The sequence below is a fragment of the Thermobia domestica genome, chromosome 17 (assembly GCF_964235325.1).
Source record: "Thermobia domestica chromosome 17, izTheDome1.hap1.1, whole genome shotgun sequence".
NCBI classification, from domain to species: Eukaryota; Metazoa; Arthropoda; class Insecta; order Zygentoma; family Lepismatidae; genus Thermobia; species Thermobia domestica.
This window is the reverse complement of record NC_137470.1, coordinates 59,969,006-59,986,058: the sequence shown is the minus strand read 5'-3', so window position 1 is coordinate 59,986,058 and position 17,053 is coordinate 59,969,006. Positions and strand designations below refer to the sequence as shown.

The 17,053-nt window shown below is 35.8% G+C and overlaps 1 protein-coding gene across 1 annotated transcript in view; it reads right to left on the bottom strand.

Moving 5' to 3' along the window:
* Positions 1 to 355: 355 nt before the first annotated feature.
* Positions 356 to 17,053, bottom strand: part of LOC145674033 (zinc finger MYM-type protein 1-like) — a 32,456-nt gene continuing 15,758 nt past the window's right edge. Inside the window, exon 3 of the mRNA XM_081743859.1 lies at positions 356 to 1,197. Coding sequence (XP_081599985.1) covers positions 356 to 1,197 — 842 coding nt within the window. The remainder of the gene's footprint in view (positions 1,198 to 17,053) is intronic.

Genomic DNA, 17,053 nt, shown 5'->3' with positions numbered 1-17,053 from the left:
TTCCTATTTACTGTTGATGTGCCAAATTTGAAGCAAATCGGGTGCGGACACTTGGGAAACATGAGATCCCTAATTTAACATATGCAATACCCACACATAGTTTCATTTGCTTCGGTCCACTCCTTCCTGGGCTACTACGGTAAAATTTACTCTTTTCGCAGGAGGCCTTGGCCCCCAAACAGTATTGGGGGCAAGGCACCCTCCGAATTGCACTGTTGGTATTTCGTAATCAACGGTTTAGGAAGTCTGTGCCCCGCACAACTTTTTAAAAAAAGAAAATTCGAAACAATATTCTCTCGTTTTACGTCTACGATATCTGTGCACAGTTTCATTGACTTCGATCCACTTATTGCCTTTAAGCCGTCAAATTCGACCCACCTGTACATGTATCATCATCATGTATATTTTTCAGGGTTTCAAATAACGGCGCGTAGTTCTTCAGAACACTGTCAAATGACAGAGCTTTTACAGTCCATCTGTTCGGACATAAAGTTCTCAACGAGACACTTGAATAAAAACTGTAATTAGTTTTCGATAAGCCCTTCTGAATATTCGTAAAATTAGCTAAACGCTTCGGTGAGTCACGTATTAAATTTACAAGCGCACGCACGAATTCAAGAACATCTCTAATCCAAGGAATTTGTCGTGCTGCCCATTGTAAAGCTAAATGTAAAGAGTGGGCAGTACAGTGAATATAGAGCGCCTTTGGTTGCACTTCTTTTATTTTAGCTTGGATTCCAGAGTAACAACCGGACGTATTACTAGCTCCATCATAATACTGTCCCCTGCAGTTTTGTAATGATAGATCCATTCGTACAAGCACATCTGTAATCACTGCTGTTAATGTAGATGCATCCATTCCTTCTACTTTATAGAAACCGATGAAATCCTCGTATACTTCGAATGCTTCACTTACATAACGAATACACAGGCTCACTTGCTCCTGACGCGAAATGTCTGAAGTTTCATCAACAGTAAGAGAAAAATACTTTTGTCGTTTAATATAAGATGCTATGCCACGGAGAACGATTTGCGCAAGAAGTTCTAAAATTTCATTTTGAATGTCATGGCCGAGCCATTTATCTCGACGAAGAAGCCACTTGCTTAAATCTGCGGAATCCTCTGCTCTCAACTGCAGAAGCTGGTATAAGTTTCCTGCTTTCTCAGAATGTCCACCTAAAGCACATCCCTTTCTCGCTAGGTAGCGAATTGAGGAAATCACCTTAAGAAGAGCATTTTGCGCAAATACCACATTTTCGGTTATTTGTTTGTTCAATTTACTGTTCACGTTCACTTTTTCACTAAGGACTAATTTTAATGCTGCTTCTCGGTGAACATGAGAATTTTCGTGACAAGAAAATTTTTCAAGTTCTTTTTTTTTCAGTTCTTGAAACCATTTTTAGTAAACCCTTCGTCCATATTTTTTGTAAACGAAAGATTTTTCTCCGTATCTTTAATGTAAGTGAAACAAAACACCCGCTCTGACAATGGATCCCAATGAAGCCAAGGGTAGTTATCAAACCAACAAGCCCGAAAGCATCAGCGTATTTTACCGAAATACACTTGAGGGAAAGAAATATCGCGTGGTTGATTGGGAGCACTAATATCTTGCAATTTTATACCGGTAGTATCATTGTCTACGTGCGATGTGTTAAACAGCTGTTGTTTGTCAGACACATTATCGACATTTGAACTTCCCGGTCTCCATTCCTCACTTACACTAGAAATGCTATCTTCACTGTTGATACAAGATGACTCATCAGTTTCGAGTATACTCTGCGCATCACTCATACATGAGGAGTTCTCTCCACTTCTTTTTGAACTGACACTACTACTGCCACTGATTATTTTTTAAATACTTCAAGAGAGACATTTTGTCTCGACTCAAGCACACACCACAGTTTAAGATACGATTTTAAAGAGCACCAGCCGGACCCGCATGATACAGAAATACAGACATACTGTCCCAAAACTATGACAACTCTCTTGCATTCTTTCTTGTCTAAATTTTTAGAAAACTATAAAGATACTTCTTTCACGTGATTGCCCTAAGGGGAGATAAAAGAGAAGGAGGGAAGTGAGAAAGATGCCTTGCCTTCTTTCCATCCACATGTGCAATTGTACGAATATAATCCAAGGCAGCAAGATGATACTGGTTCTTTTACCGTATACTTGCTTTGTTCGGAAGTTAAAAGATCAACAGGTCAACATGGACTGTCACTTGATAGCAGAAGTGCCCACCCTCCTCCTCTACTTTTTTTGGCTTCACAAGAACCGGCAGAAGTTGATCTTAGCTCGCGTTTCTACCATGTTCTTTCTTCTACTGCGGCACGGGACACCCTGAGGATGTGATTGACAGGTTATTGTATCAACTGTTCCATCTGCAGTTGTTTTAATCCTCCACATTGTTTTGGACATGCGCATTTTAAAACTGACCTATCATTAAAAGAATGCTGGAATCTAGCTCTTTGTATCGATCGTTTATCAAAATCTGAGAATCTTGAATTTTTCTTTTCCAGCTGTTGCCTATGTATGGTTCATTAATTTTCACCCCAGCATATGCATTTTGAATATTATAGATGAAAATCTGACACCATTAAAACACACAAACACATTATATATATATATATATATATATATATATATATATATATATATATATATATATACACTGCTCCACAAAACTTAAGCAACTCGAAGAAAGTGGCAGAAAATAAAAGGACACCATCACTGCACCAAGTATAATGAAGAAACCGACGGTCTAGATGCACAATGCAACACAAGTGAAGACGAACAATACAGTTAGGATGTACAGAGTGACCAAAAAGTTCAGCACAACAATACCTCAACAGGTGAAGCTGGATTGTGCGAGGGCATAGGCAGTCAATATGGCCTCCATGCTCGTATGTGACCACCACGAACAGTCTTCGTAATGTCTTCGCTCTCCAGATAGTCGGAAACAAGATGTGCACGGTGTGGGCGGGCATTGTCATCCATGAACAGGAAGTCTGGGGCAAATGCTCCGCGGAAATTGCGCACATGTGCATTCAGAATTTCATCCCGGTACCGTTGTGCTGTTAAAGTGCCATGTTGCACAATATGGAGGTCCATTCTCCCATTCAGAATAATTCCACCCCACACCATAATGGAACCACCGCCATAGGAAGGCCGTTCAGCAATAAAGTTTGAATGATAGCGTGTTCCTGGCTCTCTCCACACTAAAGTCCGACCAGAATCATACGACAAACTGAATCTCGACTCATCGGAGAACATGACACGCGGCCACTGGTGTTCCCCCATGCAACATGTTCCTGACACCATGTGTAACGCGCACGTTTGTGATCCACTTTCAATGGCGCACACAGCACAGGCCTTCCTGCATAGAGTCCTGCTCTGTTGAGCCGACGACGAACAGTTTCACGACTCACGCGTTGTTATGTAGCCTGAAACAACTCATTGGCCAGTTGAGAACATGACTCTTGTCGGTTACGTTTGGCAGAAATTGTGAGAAATGCGTCATCGACGGCCGAAGTCTTCTTCGGACGGCCTCCTCCATGACGTCTACTGACTTCACCTCCATTTTGGAAGCGACTCCACAGCCTCGACACAACACTTTTGTTCACGTTGAATTCCTGCGCCACTTCCACTTGCGATCGACCCAATTCCAACCGCCCAATTATTCGCCCGCGGTCAAAGTCACTCAAATGTCGTCTATCAGTCATTGCAAGGTGTGTACCCCACACAAGAACCACTAACACAATGCTTGGAGCCTCGGACACTACTAGGCTGTGCTGTACGCCTCATGGCATAATTTGTTCACTGCGCTTGAAACGGTGTTGCTTATGCAATAGAACATGTGCTCGCCTTGCCTGTGTGTCTCTGACGCGTCTCTGTGTATGTGCATGCCACTAACCAGTGTTGAATGGGCCCCACACGTCGCTTATACTACGTTCTCTCGGGTTGCTTAAGTTTTGTGGAGCAGTGTATATAATGTGTGTGTGTGTTTTTTAATGGTGTCAAGTTTTCATCTATAATATTCAAAATGCATATGCTTGGGTCAAAATTAGTGAACCATACATAGAGAGAGAGAGAGAGAGAGAGAGAGAATTAAATGCGATAAACACTTAGCAATTTATTTCAGTGCTTTGTATTTGAGAGGTAGTTTTCCCTGAAAGACAAGACTTTTTGGATATTGTTTGGTGCCCCGAAAGTGGGGAGGGGGCAAAATGCTATGTTTGCCCCCCCCCAGTCTGGGAAGTGGATGGGCAAGTGAACCCTTTTGCCCCATGGCTCAGGCGCCTATGCAGGTAACTAAAAACGACCACAAGTAGCTTTTCTGTCATTGGTGTTGTGCGTGTTGCCTAATCAAGCACTTAAAAAACTTTAAGTCCGTTGGGACAGGGTAAGGGGTTGTCCAAAAAGTAAAAAAAAAAAAAAAAAAAATCAGTAAGGTCGGTGCCACTAATGGCACCTTTTCCGCACTAGCCGTCATCGAATTTCCAACAAAAGGGCAAAACGTTCCACCCTATTAAGCATACGTTACATACAATTGTAAATATGTCATTAAAAACAAGCGTGTTTCCGGTCAAGTGGAAAGAAGCCATAATTTGTCCTATCCCTAAATTTAGTGATGCAAAGAATACACATAATTTTAGGCTTACTTCTATTTTATCAGCATTTGCCAAGGTGTTTAAGCAAGTAATATTCAACAGGATAATGTGTCATATAAGTATACCAACCTTGTCATATAAGTATACCAACATGACTTCTTAAAGAATAGATCAACATCCACTAATTTAGCCATTATTACACATTTTATTGTAAATGAATTGGATAGAGGGGGTCAAGTGGATGTGTTCTATACTGACTTTTCAAAAGCCTTTGATTTGGTAGATCATGATGCATTGTTACAAAAGCTAAGGACTTTTTATTTCTCTTTGCAAGCAAAATGCTTATTTGCATCTTATTTGCAAAGTCGTGAACAGGCCGTCATGTTCAAAGGATACTTATCTAAAATATTCACAGCCTTATCTGGAGACCCTCATGGTTCAAATCTTGGTCCACTCTTATTTCTATTAGCGATAAATGACCTACCGTCTCACATTCATTATTCTAACACTCTTCTATTCGCGGACGACCTTAAAATATTCTCCAAAATTAATTCGCTTGAATACTGTGCAAAACTGCAAGTAAACTTGTGCAATATTAAGAACTGGTGTGACAATAACAACTTTAAGTTAAACGTAAATACATGCAAAACTCTTTCCTTCACGTCAAAGAAAACACGATTAAATATGACTATTTTATTGAAGGAACTATTTTAGAGACACCTACTTTAATTAAAGATCTAGGAGTGGTAGTTTATCCTAAATAAAGTTGTAATTATCATATTGAAACAATTATTAATAATTCATACAGAAATCTTGGCTTTGATATAAGAATAGGTAAATAGTTCCAAAACGATGATACATTAATGAAACTCTACTTCTGTTTTATGAGGTATCAATTAGAATATGCGACTCTGTCCCCAAAAACACATAGATATGATTGAAAGGATACAATCAAAATTCTTGAAATTTCTTGCTTATAGAAAAACTGGCAAATATCCAAAATACGAGTCATATTCAGAAATAGTACAAAACTTCAATATGAACAGATTGAAACAACGGAGGGAACATACGGATATTTTATTTCTCCACAAATTACTGCATGGTAAAATTGACTGTCCCAATCTTACTTAGAAGGTTCAATTGTATGTCCCGTCAGGTGGACTCCGCGTATGAAATAACACTACAATTTACTGCAAACAGGCAAGAACAAATATCCTCGCTAAGTCTTCTATATGGAGAATGAATGCTTTCAACAATGCAAGTGAAAGAATATATGTTATAGATGATTTTGGAATGTCGGAGACAGTGTACAAACATAGCCTTAAAAATATGTGTGATAATGAAAATATATAAATGTATAACCTTGTTAATATATAACTACGGATAAATGTAGTTTTAAGGAACAAAACTGTAACTGGGCCTAGAGCCTGATGTGTTGAATAAATAAATAAATAAATAAATAAATAAATAAATAAATAAATAAATAAATAAATAAATCAACTTCACTGTTAACTTTACAAACTTTGTTTAGTCTTTCAAACCAAGGTAGTATCAAATGCCTTGTTACAGTTTTCTTTGCCTCCAATGCTTTGGTAGCATCGTAGAAATCTTCTAAAACTGCAGTAATTCTTTCATTAAGGATTGATCAAGGCAATCTATACGCTGATCTTGTTTGTGCTCTTCTAGTATCCGCCGGATGTCGAAGACCTCCGAATCCACAGATTTCCACATGATGAGTTTAATGTTCCATCATACCTTAGTGTCTTGGTGAACAGTTTGTGGCAGACGGGTTACAAATCCAGATCTCTTGAGATATGTAACTATCTTACTAACGCTATTAAAAAGTTTTTTTTTTTTTACTTATGGCTGTTCATCTCGGAGGAAGTTACATTGAAATGCGTTACGCTAAATAGTAGCTAGTAATAGTAGAAAAGGTGTCAGTGATAGTATTTTTCATGGTAATTTAGTAGTGTTAGTGTTAAAGTAGTTGTAATAGTATTAGTAGCAGTAGCGGTAATACTACCAGTAGTAGTATTAATAGTAGACGTAGTAGTATTAGTAGTGGTGGTAGTAGTAGTATTAGTAGACGTACTGTTTTCCTATTAGTGCTACTAGTAATAGCAGTTGTGGTATTCGCTGTCATATTAGTATAGCAATGAGTAATGGTAATAATAGTAATAGCAATAGCAGCAATAGTGGAATTAGCACTAGCATTCGTAATTGTAATAGTAATAGTAGTATTACCAGTAGTAATTGTAGTATTAATACTACATACGGTGTAGCAGTTTTACGTATCTTCTCTATTATTCGTAACGCACTAATGAGCGTAGTTTAAGACTTTTACGTCCATGAGCTGTATTATACAGGGTGTTTCAAGACAACACCGACAACGTTTGAGAGGTGATTCCTGACACCAAGACAAGACAAAAAGTATAGACCAACCTGCGTGCACAAATGCTTCCCTTCGGAGTTATAGGCTGCCGAAAACATGAAAAAATGAAATTTAAAGGTCTATAGCTCCAATTCTATGGAACCTACCGTAGTTGGGTCAAGATTTTACTTAGGAACTAGTATGTGCCCTATCTAAATATCCAAGTTTCAGAATTCTCCGATAGTTCCGCAACAATTTTTATAGAGGTAGTTAATGAGTACTTCAAGTTATATGCCCATATCCAAACTCCCTCTATAAAAATTGTTGTGAGTACCTTAAGATTCTGCAATATGTATTTTTGGATAGCGCACATATTAATTTCTAAGTGAGGTGTTGACACGACTACGGTAGGTTCCATAGTCTTCTATTTATGGACCTTTGAAGTTCATTTCTTTTTTCATATTTTCGGCAGCCTATAACTCCAAAAGGAAGCATTTGTGCACCCAGGTTGGTCTATTCTTTTTGTGTTATCTTGGTGTCAGGAATCACCTCGCAAACGTTGTCGGTGTTGTTTTGAAATACCCTATATAATAAACATGGCTGGACAGAGCAAGCACAGATAACGAATAGACAGACAGAATAAGGATATAGAAAGCAAGCCTTGGGTAACCTTTCACATGGTTTTCTCATTGGAGAAGGACAAATAGATATTGCAATGTTATGACGACACATTTCTCATTTTCCAATGCATATTGAAGGATTGACTTGACTTATCAGGCTTGGTTGTTCTCAGGCCGGTTACGCCCGGCCCCTTTCTCCGCCCAGCTCGGGATTCGGGCTGTGCCGAGCCCTCTTCGAGCCTGGTTTTGCAGGGTTTTGCAGAACATATCATTTTTTCAAATATGTTAAACAACTACAAAAATTGTAGCATATGTGTCATAGATTATTGTTAAATCTTACGAAATGGCTTTCTTATCAAGCATTGAAATAATCTAAAGAATTTATTTTATGTAAGAAAATTTTAACGGTGTGAGATGTAAATTCTCTTTTGTCATGGAAAAATAGCTGAACATTTGGAGTACTGGAAAGATAAAAGATATTTTACGGGGACGTGAAAGTCATACATTGATTTTAACGAAGAGATGAATTCTTTCATTAATTGTAATCCTGTTAAATTCTAATGGTAATTGACACCAAACTACACTCAAGAGTTTTAAAGAAAGGTACGGGCCACAGCACTAAACTTTATTGCTTCAATTGCTTAACCCTACAACGGCCAACCTATTTTCCTATAATAAACAGCCAAGGTGAGTCCAATGGACTCACACTGTTGATATCGTGTTATCAGGTCATGTATTGTGTTATTGAGTGTAATTTCGTATAATATTTTTAAGTATTTCCGACGGAACACGAAAGTATAACAACCACGTATTCTTATAGTGTTTACAAACTCGTCAGTGTTGCCATCTGATGTAAAATTTTCGTGGAAATTAAAATTACTTTTCTTGTATTGTTTAAAAGGTAGTGTAATTATAAATTTTAGTAGAAACAACTTTTGCTAACTACTAGATTTTCAAGAACCTCTTTTCTCAAACTATTCTAAGTTATTAGAAACAATATAAGTAATGCAATTGAAGGGGTGGATTGCAAAAGAGCCTAAGTCAATTTTTGTCAATTTTGAGATATTTGTTCTGCATCTTCGTATATTGAACAGGCTTTCATGACAAAACTACATAAGCCAAATTAGTTGTAGGCGAAAGAAAACTGAGTTATTGTCCAAAATGTCCTTAGACAACAGTATTCTCTGAAGTTATTTTGTGACTCATGCTTACAAATACTTATAAAACTTTTGCTATAGATGATAATTTCACCGTTATTTTACGAAACGTAGAGAATTAAAATTTTCTTTTACGTAGATTACTTTTCTTCTACGGAAATAGAATGATGGAAACTCACACAAAATATCGTCTCCTGGAAAGCTTACTTTCTTGACTTAGGCTCTTTTGGAATTGAGCTCTTCAATTGTTGGTTTGGAATGTTCTTGTAATTTCCTGGAACTACTGAAGAACATGCTTAGTTTTTCTTGTTTTCTGATTTACATTTTTGCATATCTAAGTACAACCGAATCTTCAGAACAGACATGCTTTTGGCAGGTCCTGCATGTTGCCTTTGTAATTGTCCTTTTCGCGCATCACACAAGTAAAAAAATCGCTTCTTCTTTCCATCTCCAACCTTATGTTGGTAACATGCATTAGCCTATATGACTAGTTTTGAACTCAGCAGCCACAGACTGGATTGATTTGTCAAGACCTACAGCACGTCTATTGCCAATATGTGGCTGGATGAGACTTCTGGAGCTGATAAATGGCCATATATTAGTCTGTCTTTGCCATGAATATTCATGGGCCAATTGGTCTCTTCCTTCTTTCTGTTTGGTAAGAATTCGAGTGGAACGAACATATTTTGTTTTTCACTGTTCCCACTAGTGTGAGACCATTGCGAAGCAATGTGTTGGCGAGATCAAAATGTGTGAAATAATTATCGCATATGATATTTTTTACTCCCAGAGTAAGACTCCGACAAATGCAAGACCACATTTTGTCCCAAGTTTTTGGTTGCTATTATCTTTCCTAACGTACGGTGTACCATACAAAAGGAGTATGTGTTTTGGAATCTGCTATTCATCATTCCTTCATCCCACACTTACCTTGTTTCAACGGCATATATTGTGTAAATAGACATCTACCTGCGAATGGAACAAGCTTTTCGTCAACATTCAAAATTTCCCCAGGGTCATAGTGGTTTTTCAAGCATTGGTTCATTCTTTTCCAAACTTCACGTATTGACGCCAGTTTATCTTTATTTCTTCTGTCACTTCTTGTTGTTTTGTCATCAAATTGGATAAACATGCGCAAATACTTGAACCTGTTTTTACTCATCGCACCGCAAAATATTGGTGGTCCATACTTTTTATCTCATAGCAGTTCTATGGTCAGATCTTTGGCTTTGAGACTACCAGTAGTATACAAAGGTCCAAGTAAATACCTCAATGCTCTCTCATTGACCGGCTTCCACTGATTCTGCATGTTGCTTCTTCATGGGTATACCAAACGATAGTCTTCACACATCGTCTTGAATAAATAATAACAGAGCGTCTAAGGGATCTTCGATTATTTTATTTGGAAAAAGGAACCTTATTAACTCCCCCTGATAATGTTCTGAGATTTCGTATTCTGTGGTCAAGGAGGTTCAGAATATCATGAGGTTCCATCCTTTGCATATAAAATCTTTTCATTACTTTGCCACCGATTTCCAACATCTTCAATCTCAGAATTACTAACCGTATCAGAAACTTCTAATGTTTCACTTTCCCAATCACTTCCGCTATCTTCGAGTTCACTGCACATAATGTCTTTGTCTTAATCCCCAACAACTAGCGATTTACTTATGCAATATTTGAAAAAGCATCCATTTCTGCACTTCCATTAGCACTAACATACACTAACAGTTCCAACTGCCTGCACCACAACAAGAATCAACTGATATAAATGTGCCATATAATTAATAATTAAAGACAATTACCTATATTACCACTATGAACCAAAATATATGAAGCAGCTCAGTAATGAGTCCATTGGACTCATGTTGGCCTTTTCTGTTACGAAATTAGAAATATATTTTTAAAACCTACCCTATTGTATATTTTTACAATTCCAAATTGTATTCACACTTTACATTATCTACCGATAGCATATCTATAAAGAGAAATCTATTGAGTAAGAAATAAATTGCAGCTGGATAAAAATTATATGCGATGAGTCCATTGGACTCACGTTGGCTCTTTAAGGGTTAAACTAAATCATGTGTTGCAGTTGTTAATGAAACATTTCAAGGCATCTCTAAAAGAAAAGTCAAGTAAACTCTCTAAAGTCTCTAAAAGTAAACTACCTCTTGTAGATTTATGACAATTAGTTAGGGTTTTATAATGAAATAATTTGTTTATAAGACGAAGTTAAATCTTGTGGACCCCCGTAGCGTATCTGCTAACGCTCTCGCCTTTAGTGAAGCCTTCCGGGTTCGATTCCCGGTGGGTACACACGGTCGGAAAGGTTTAACATCTTTTACAGACCAGTCACTTTTTTCTAGAATTTCCTCATTCACACCAGGCAAATGCTAGGATGAGTAGTTGTTTAGGTTATATGTCCACAAAGGTGCCGCCTGTTGTATTCTTACTATTGTATAAATGACATAGGATAACAGGTAAGGGGTGGGAATAAAGCTAGTACACTGTTGTATGTATAGGAGTCGCACAAAAGACAATATTAATCGATGTCAAAGTTGAAAAGATATATGAATTGTAAACAAAAGAATAATAGAAAAGAAAAAAATATTGCAGGTGCATTTTTTATACTTTTGGAACATCATATAAAGGAGATTGTTATAAATAAATCAAAAGAATCATAGATGTACACAACACATTATAGTTGCATGCTTTAAAAGAATTATTGTGAATAAAAGAATTTTGAACAAAAGAAAAGAATGATAAAAGAGAAACCTTGCAGCTGTGTGCTTTGAAGAATAACAATTTAGTCGTTGAACAATTGTAGATTGTTATAAAGAAAAGTAAAAGAATAGAAGAGAAACCTTGGAAACTCATTGAACAATCGCAGATTGTTATAAATAAAAGAAAAGGATGATAGATGTACACAATACGTTATAGTTGTATGCTTTAAATGAATCATTGTAAGTAAAAGAATTTGAATAAAAGAAAAGAACAATAAAAGAGAAACGTTGCAGCTGTATGCTTTAAGGAATAATAATGTAGTTGTTGAACAATTGAAGAATGTTATAAAGAAATTTACTGAAAAATGTTTTTAAAAATTAAGGTTAAGGCTTATGGAAGCTAAAGGCTCAATGTTGCACTCACAAAAGCTTTCCATGTACTTTTTGTTAACACAAATAAATCCAGTTTCTAATTTGTTTCTCTATTTCTGTTAGATCCCATTTTCCTCTTGGTCTTCCTAACGACCAAAAACTTTGAATGCGCTCATGCCTTCTTTCTTTTTTTACACGTAAGCTTCCTACAGTTGATGCCCCTAACATTGGTAATTACATACATCTTATGATTTTACTCCACGGTAAGCAACCGTTTCGAAAACATGTACAAGAACAAACCTAATTTTAATCTTGGAAGATAATTCACGACGACAAGAGATTTACAATCGGATAATAACCAAAATACTCTGCTTTTTAGTTGACATTTAAGTTCTTCCTGGATTTGTTTTTGCTCTATTAATATATAGATCCTTGATTTGAAACCGTGCATTTTAACAGCTTTATAATTTTTGTACAAATACTTATATTACTTCTTCTGTTCGTTCGTTACTATCGAGACTCTAATTTGCGTATATTTTAATGCAGGGGGCCTGAATGAGTGGTAGTGTGATTATTTCTGCTATTTGGGTGTCCCTCATTTAATTTCCAGCGCGGTGACTCAGTGATAGAGTAATTACTTTTGCCAGTTGGTGTCACTGATTGAATTTCAAACTACTGGGTCAGTGGTAGAGTGCTTCCTTGTATTACTTGGGATTGTCTCATTTAATCTTCAGTGCAGTAATTCAGTGGAAGAGTGCTTCCTTGTGCTACTTGAGGCTACCTCATTTAATCTGCAACAGTATTACTCACAGATAGATTGTTTACTTGTGCTACTTGCGGGTACCTCATTTAATATCCACGCTGATCACTTAGTGGTAGAGTGATTTCCTCCAGTGTGATTTCAATTTTACAGATAATTTCAGCGATAATTAATATGTTCGTTGATTTTCCTCTTTACTTATCTTTCATCACCAATAATTTGTCTTAAATAGTGAAATGTTAACCTAATTCAACTAAGTAACCATATTGCTTATGGAACCTGAGGTTCAATGATGCGTTCACAAAAGCTCTCTATTAACATCTATCCTTAGCCAAGTGCATCTGCGAGATTCATCTTAATATTGTCCTCCCATTTTCGCCTATGTGTTCTATTTTACTAGTTAAAATTTTGATAGTATTTCCATCCTAGCTACATGACATGTCCATCGGAGCCTCCTAGACTTGATGACCCTAATAATACTAACTACATAATTCCACCATTTTCCGTTTTCGTTCCTCTTCTCGTCCAAATATATATGTTTCAGGAATTGCTTACCTACTCGGTATGATTGTTTAACTAGTACTACGGTGGCCCTGCCTAGTGTACTCGCTAACGCTCTTGCTATGCCTTAAAGGTCACGGTTTCGATTTCCGGTGGGGACACTCGATCATAAACAGTGTAACAGCTTTTCTTCAGGCCATCCACCTTGAATACAGTTTTCCTCTTTTTTATCATTTACACCAGGCAAATGCCGGGATCAAACCTACCTTATAGGTCCCACACTGCTTTATTTCTTCCCCCAACCCTTTCTTTATTCCCTTTCCACCGATAATGTACTCGCCGAAAAAACGTTATCCCTCAAACGTAACAGGCTAAATGGACATAAGATACCGAAGGCCCAGTAATCTAAATCCTACATCCTAACTAGTACTCAACTCTTCCTTCTCATCCAAGCTATTTTTTATCTGTAATATACATTTACGCGATATTATACACTCTCACAACCTGACAAATTATAAAAATCACTGAAAGTAGTAATAGTATCTCAACTTATTGTTCTAGTTTGTTTCAGAAATTTTCATTCTTCTTTACACCAACATGTATACAAATGAATAGAGTCAACCGTTAAAAGACAGTTGTTTTACAAAAAACGAAATAATTTGAACTAATTTACTCACAAGTAACAAAATTTAACTGATTCTTGAATCACAGGGTCATTATTCATTTGCATTGGATTATTCTTTATTATATCTTTTAATTGTAGCCGATATTTTAAAAGCGTAAAGTATATAGCGGAGTGACAAATATATAATCAAAGCACTGTGTTAACTTACCCCTATAACATTTAATGACTCCCAAGCTATGGCTCAAATTCATTTCAAGGGTCTTAGTATTCTTAAGGATATCAAACTTTTTTCCTTCAAACTTCAAGTCAAGTTTAGAACAAAGAATGACGCAGTAATAAAATATTTGTCTTTACTGTTCGATATGAAGCAAAATATTTTACTTGGTTATTAAATAAAGACACAGAGAGAAAAGACACATCAGATATTCAAGTGTCGGTTCCACATAATTGGATTACAGTTTCCGATAATCAAATTTTGGGTTCGTCCAGGACGAAGCGCATGGCTTTTTCATCACTCACTTGCCCTCCGTTAAATTTAGTGGTAAACTTACTTGTGAAACCAAAAGATTCATATGGAATTTTCTCTAATAACGAAACAAGTGTGACAGGACACCATATAATCTATATGTTTCAAGTTCAACTATCTTTATCAATCATTTGCAATTCTACATGAATCTGTGAAATTACAGTGAAACCCTGTCAGAAGTTTTGCCAAGATATTATTTTAATAAGAACAATATATTGGAAAACCTAAGAACACAATTCTTGTAAGTTATTTAATATATTTCAGAGAGTAATAATAAGATTAAAATAATTTTACTGTGAGACCAGTGTCAAATACGTTTCAAAGATAAGATTACCCGCAATTCTTCGAGAAAATCAAGTAATTGTCCTTTATTTTAAACGTATGCAGTCGACTAAAAGAAATATTTAAGTTAAGCCAGATATTTCCCTGGAATACACAAATTTAGTTACTTATTTTACTAAAACCATTTCAATGTATTACCTTAGATGTTGCAAAATCCCCCGCGACAGCCTTATAGTTCTCTTTCTAAAAAGAATGGGCAAACAGCAACAAAAAAAACATACACAAAGAGGGGAAAATAACCGCTATTGAACTATGGTTCACAAACTTTTCCACCCTTCAAACTTGTTTTGAGACTCACAAACACTTTTACTCTTAAACTTAAAAATGAGAAACCCTTGTCAAACACAATAACAAATATCCTATACTAATCGAAAGGACATGGAATGATTATGAAATAAAACACTAAATTATAATTAAATTCCTATTCTAATTTCTTTTCTTTTTCTTTTTTCTTTTTTATTCAACTTTTACACTTTTCCCTTTCTTTTCTAAATGATTTCTTCTTTAAACGTAAACGTTCTAGGGCTTCAACTCTCTTCACTGCAATAAAAATATTTCTTTTTACGTCGCTTTCTAGTGGGAAGAATTCCCATAGGTCTTGTTGTTGTTCTTGACGTTTCCTTTTTAGCGCTTCCGCTGACTTCTTCGTATTTCTTATTTTGTCTTCATTTTAAACCGACAATAAAATCCCATCTAATTCGTTAAATGTGTTAAAAAGATCAAACGACGTTGATGGTTTTGACCCGTTCATCCTATAAGAAAAAAAAAGATACAAAATTATCAATAACAAATATTTTAAAATATATATACACAGTAATAAACTAGATTTTTAAAGACTTCATTTAACCAAAGAACGTACTACTAAAGTTATATCAATATAAGTAAGACACTGCGATTTTCACAATATTTTTCCTTCCTGTCATGAATTCACGCATTCAGTTTTATAACTATCGATACCGATTCCAAGGAAATACAAGACTCACAATCGTTGATTCTATTCTAATAAAATAAATAGGTACTGTACAATCAACAAGTAAATCGTACCACATTTCGTACGATACAAATAAAGTTAATATAATTTAATCTTCACTCACTTAAATTTATGAATAACATTTGTCAGTTTTATTTTTCAAATAAAATTTTTGTAGTTATTCGTTTAGCGCTTACGATCACCCTTAACATGACAAATTATGTTTCATTTTACATTAATAAGCACAACCGCTGTAGCTATATGATTTTTTTAAAATATTGACAATAGAATACAATGATATTTCTCACCTAAATACACGTATTAGTTCTTAAAACGTCAGCCTTCAGTACAAGTAATCCCGGGATCAACTCTCCAATTGAGAAATCGATTTCATGATAATTATCCTTCCAACCCGGATCAAATTTCATTAATTTTTCCTTTTCTGGAAATTTACTAAACAGTTTATACCGTAGTTGAAGAATAAAGTACATATAAATGTACAGGAAGTTATAGTTTGTAATCCTCCCGGCAAAATTTCTGAGTTTCTCCCTGATCTAATATTAGTAGTTTTTCTTATTCTCAAGTTTCATTCCTACACAAGATCATATAAAAATTCATTAATAAATACAAAAAGTAATAAACCAAACGTACGCCTAGCAAACACTTCTATTTACAAAATAACATAGGGTAATCGAAAACAATTTTTTAAAGATCGTACCATATTAGTTTGCAGGTCACAAAAACGTACGAAAGTAAACTAATGAGAAGCAACATGCTTAATCAGTCATTCAGTAGTCCTATTGAATCACCGCGTTAATAGAAGGAGAAAAATCATCAAGAAAACACATCAAACAGTTCTCAAAGAAGAATAAAGAATATTATTCTCCATACGCACATTTTCAATAAGGTCTTCTACTTAAAATATATACTTCATTTGATTTTTCCTTACTTAGATTCTAACCAAATTTGTGTAACATAAAACATGAATTCAGCTTTAACAAAATATTTTGTCAAGTTGTCTGTTTTCGCTAACACTGATGCTTTGGTGCAAGCGGCCCCGGTTTCAATTTCTGGTGGGGGCACTCAATCGACTATAAAGTGCAAAAGCTTTTCAGGTCAAGCAACATGGGTGAAAATTCCCTCACTCAGACCGAACAAATTTTAATAGGTTATTTCTCTTTCATTGAATATTGTGGGCGCCAATGGGACGTACGCATCGATTTAAATAATTTTAGGTACCAACAGTTTAAAAATCTAATTCCTTCATATATTAATTAATACAAACTCATAACCCTCTGTGAAAAATTAAATTTCATACATCCATTCCATTAAAACTTTACGTAAAAGGTAAGTCAAAACTACAGCATTTGTCTGCAAGTCACTAGTTTAATCCATACTGATATCACAAGGGGTTTTGTCTCTTTCTTTAGCTAACAACTGTATTTGGTTTCAGGACACGGTGGCTTAGTAGTA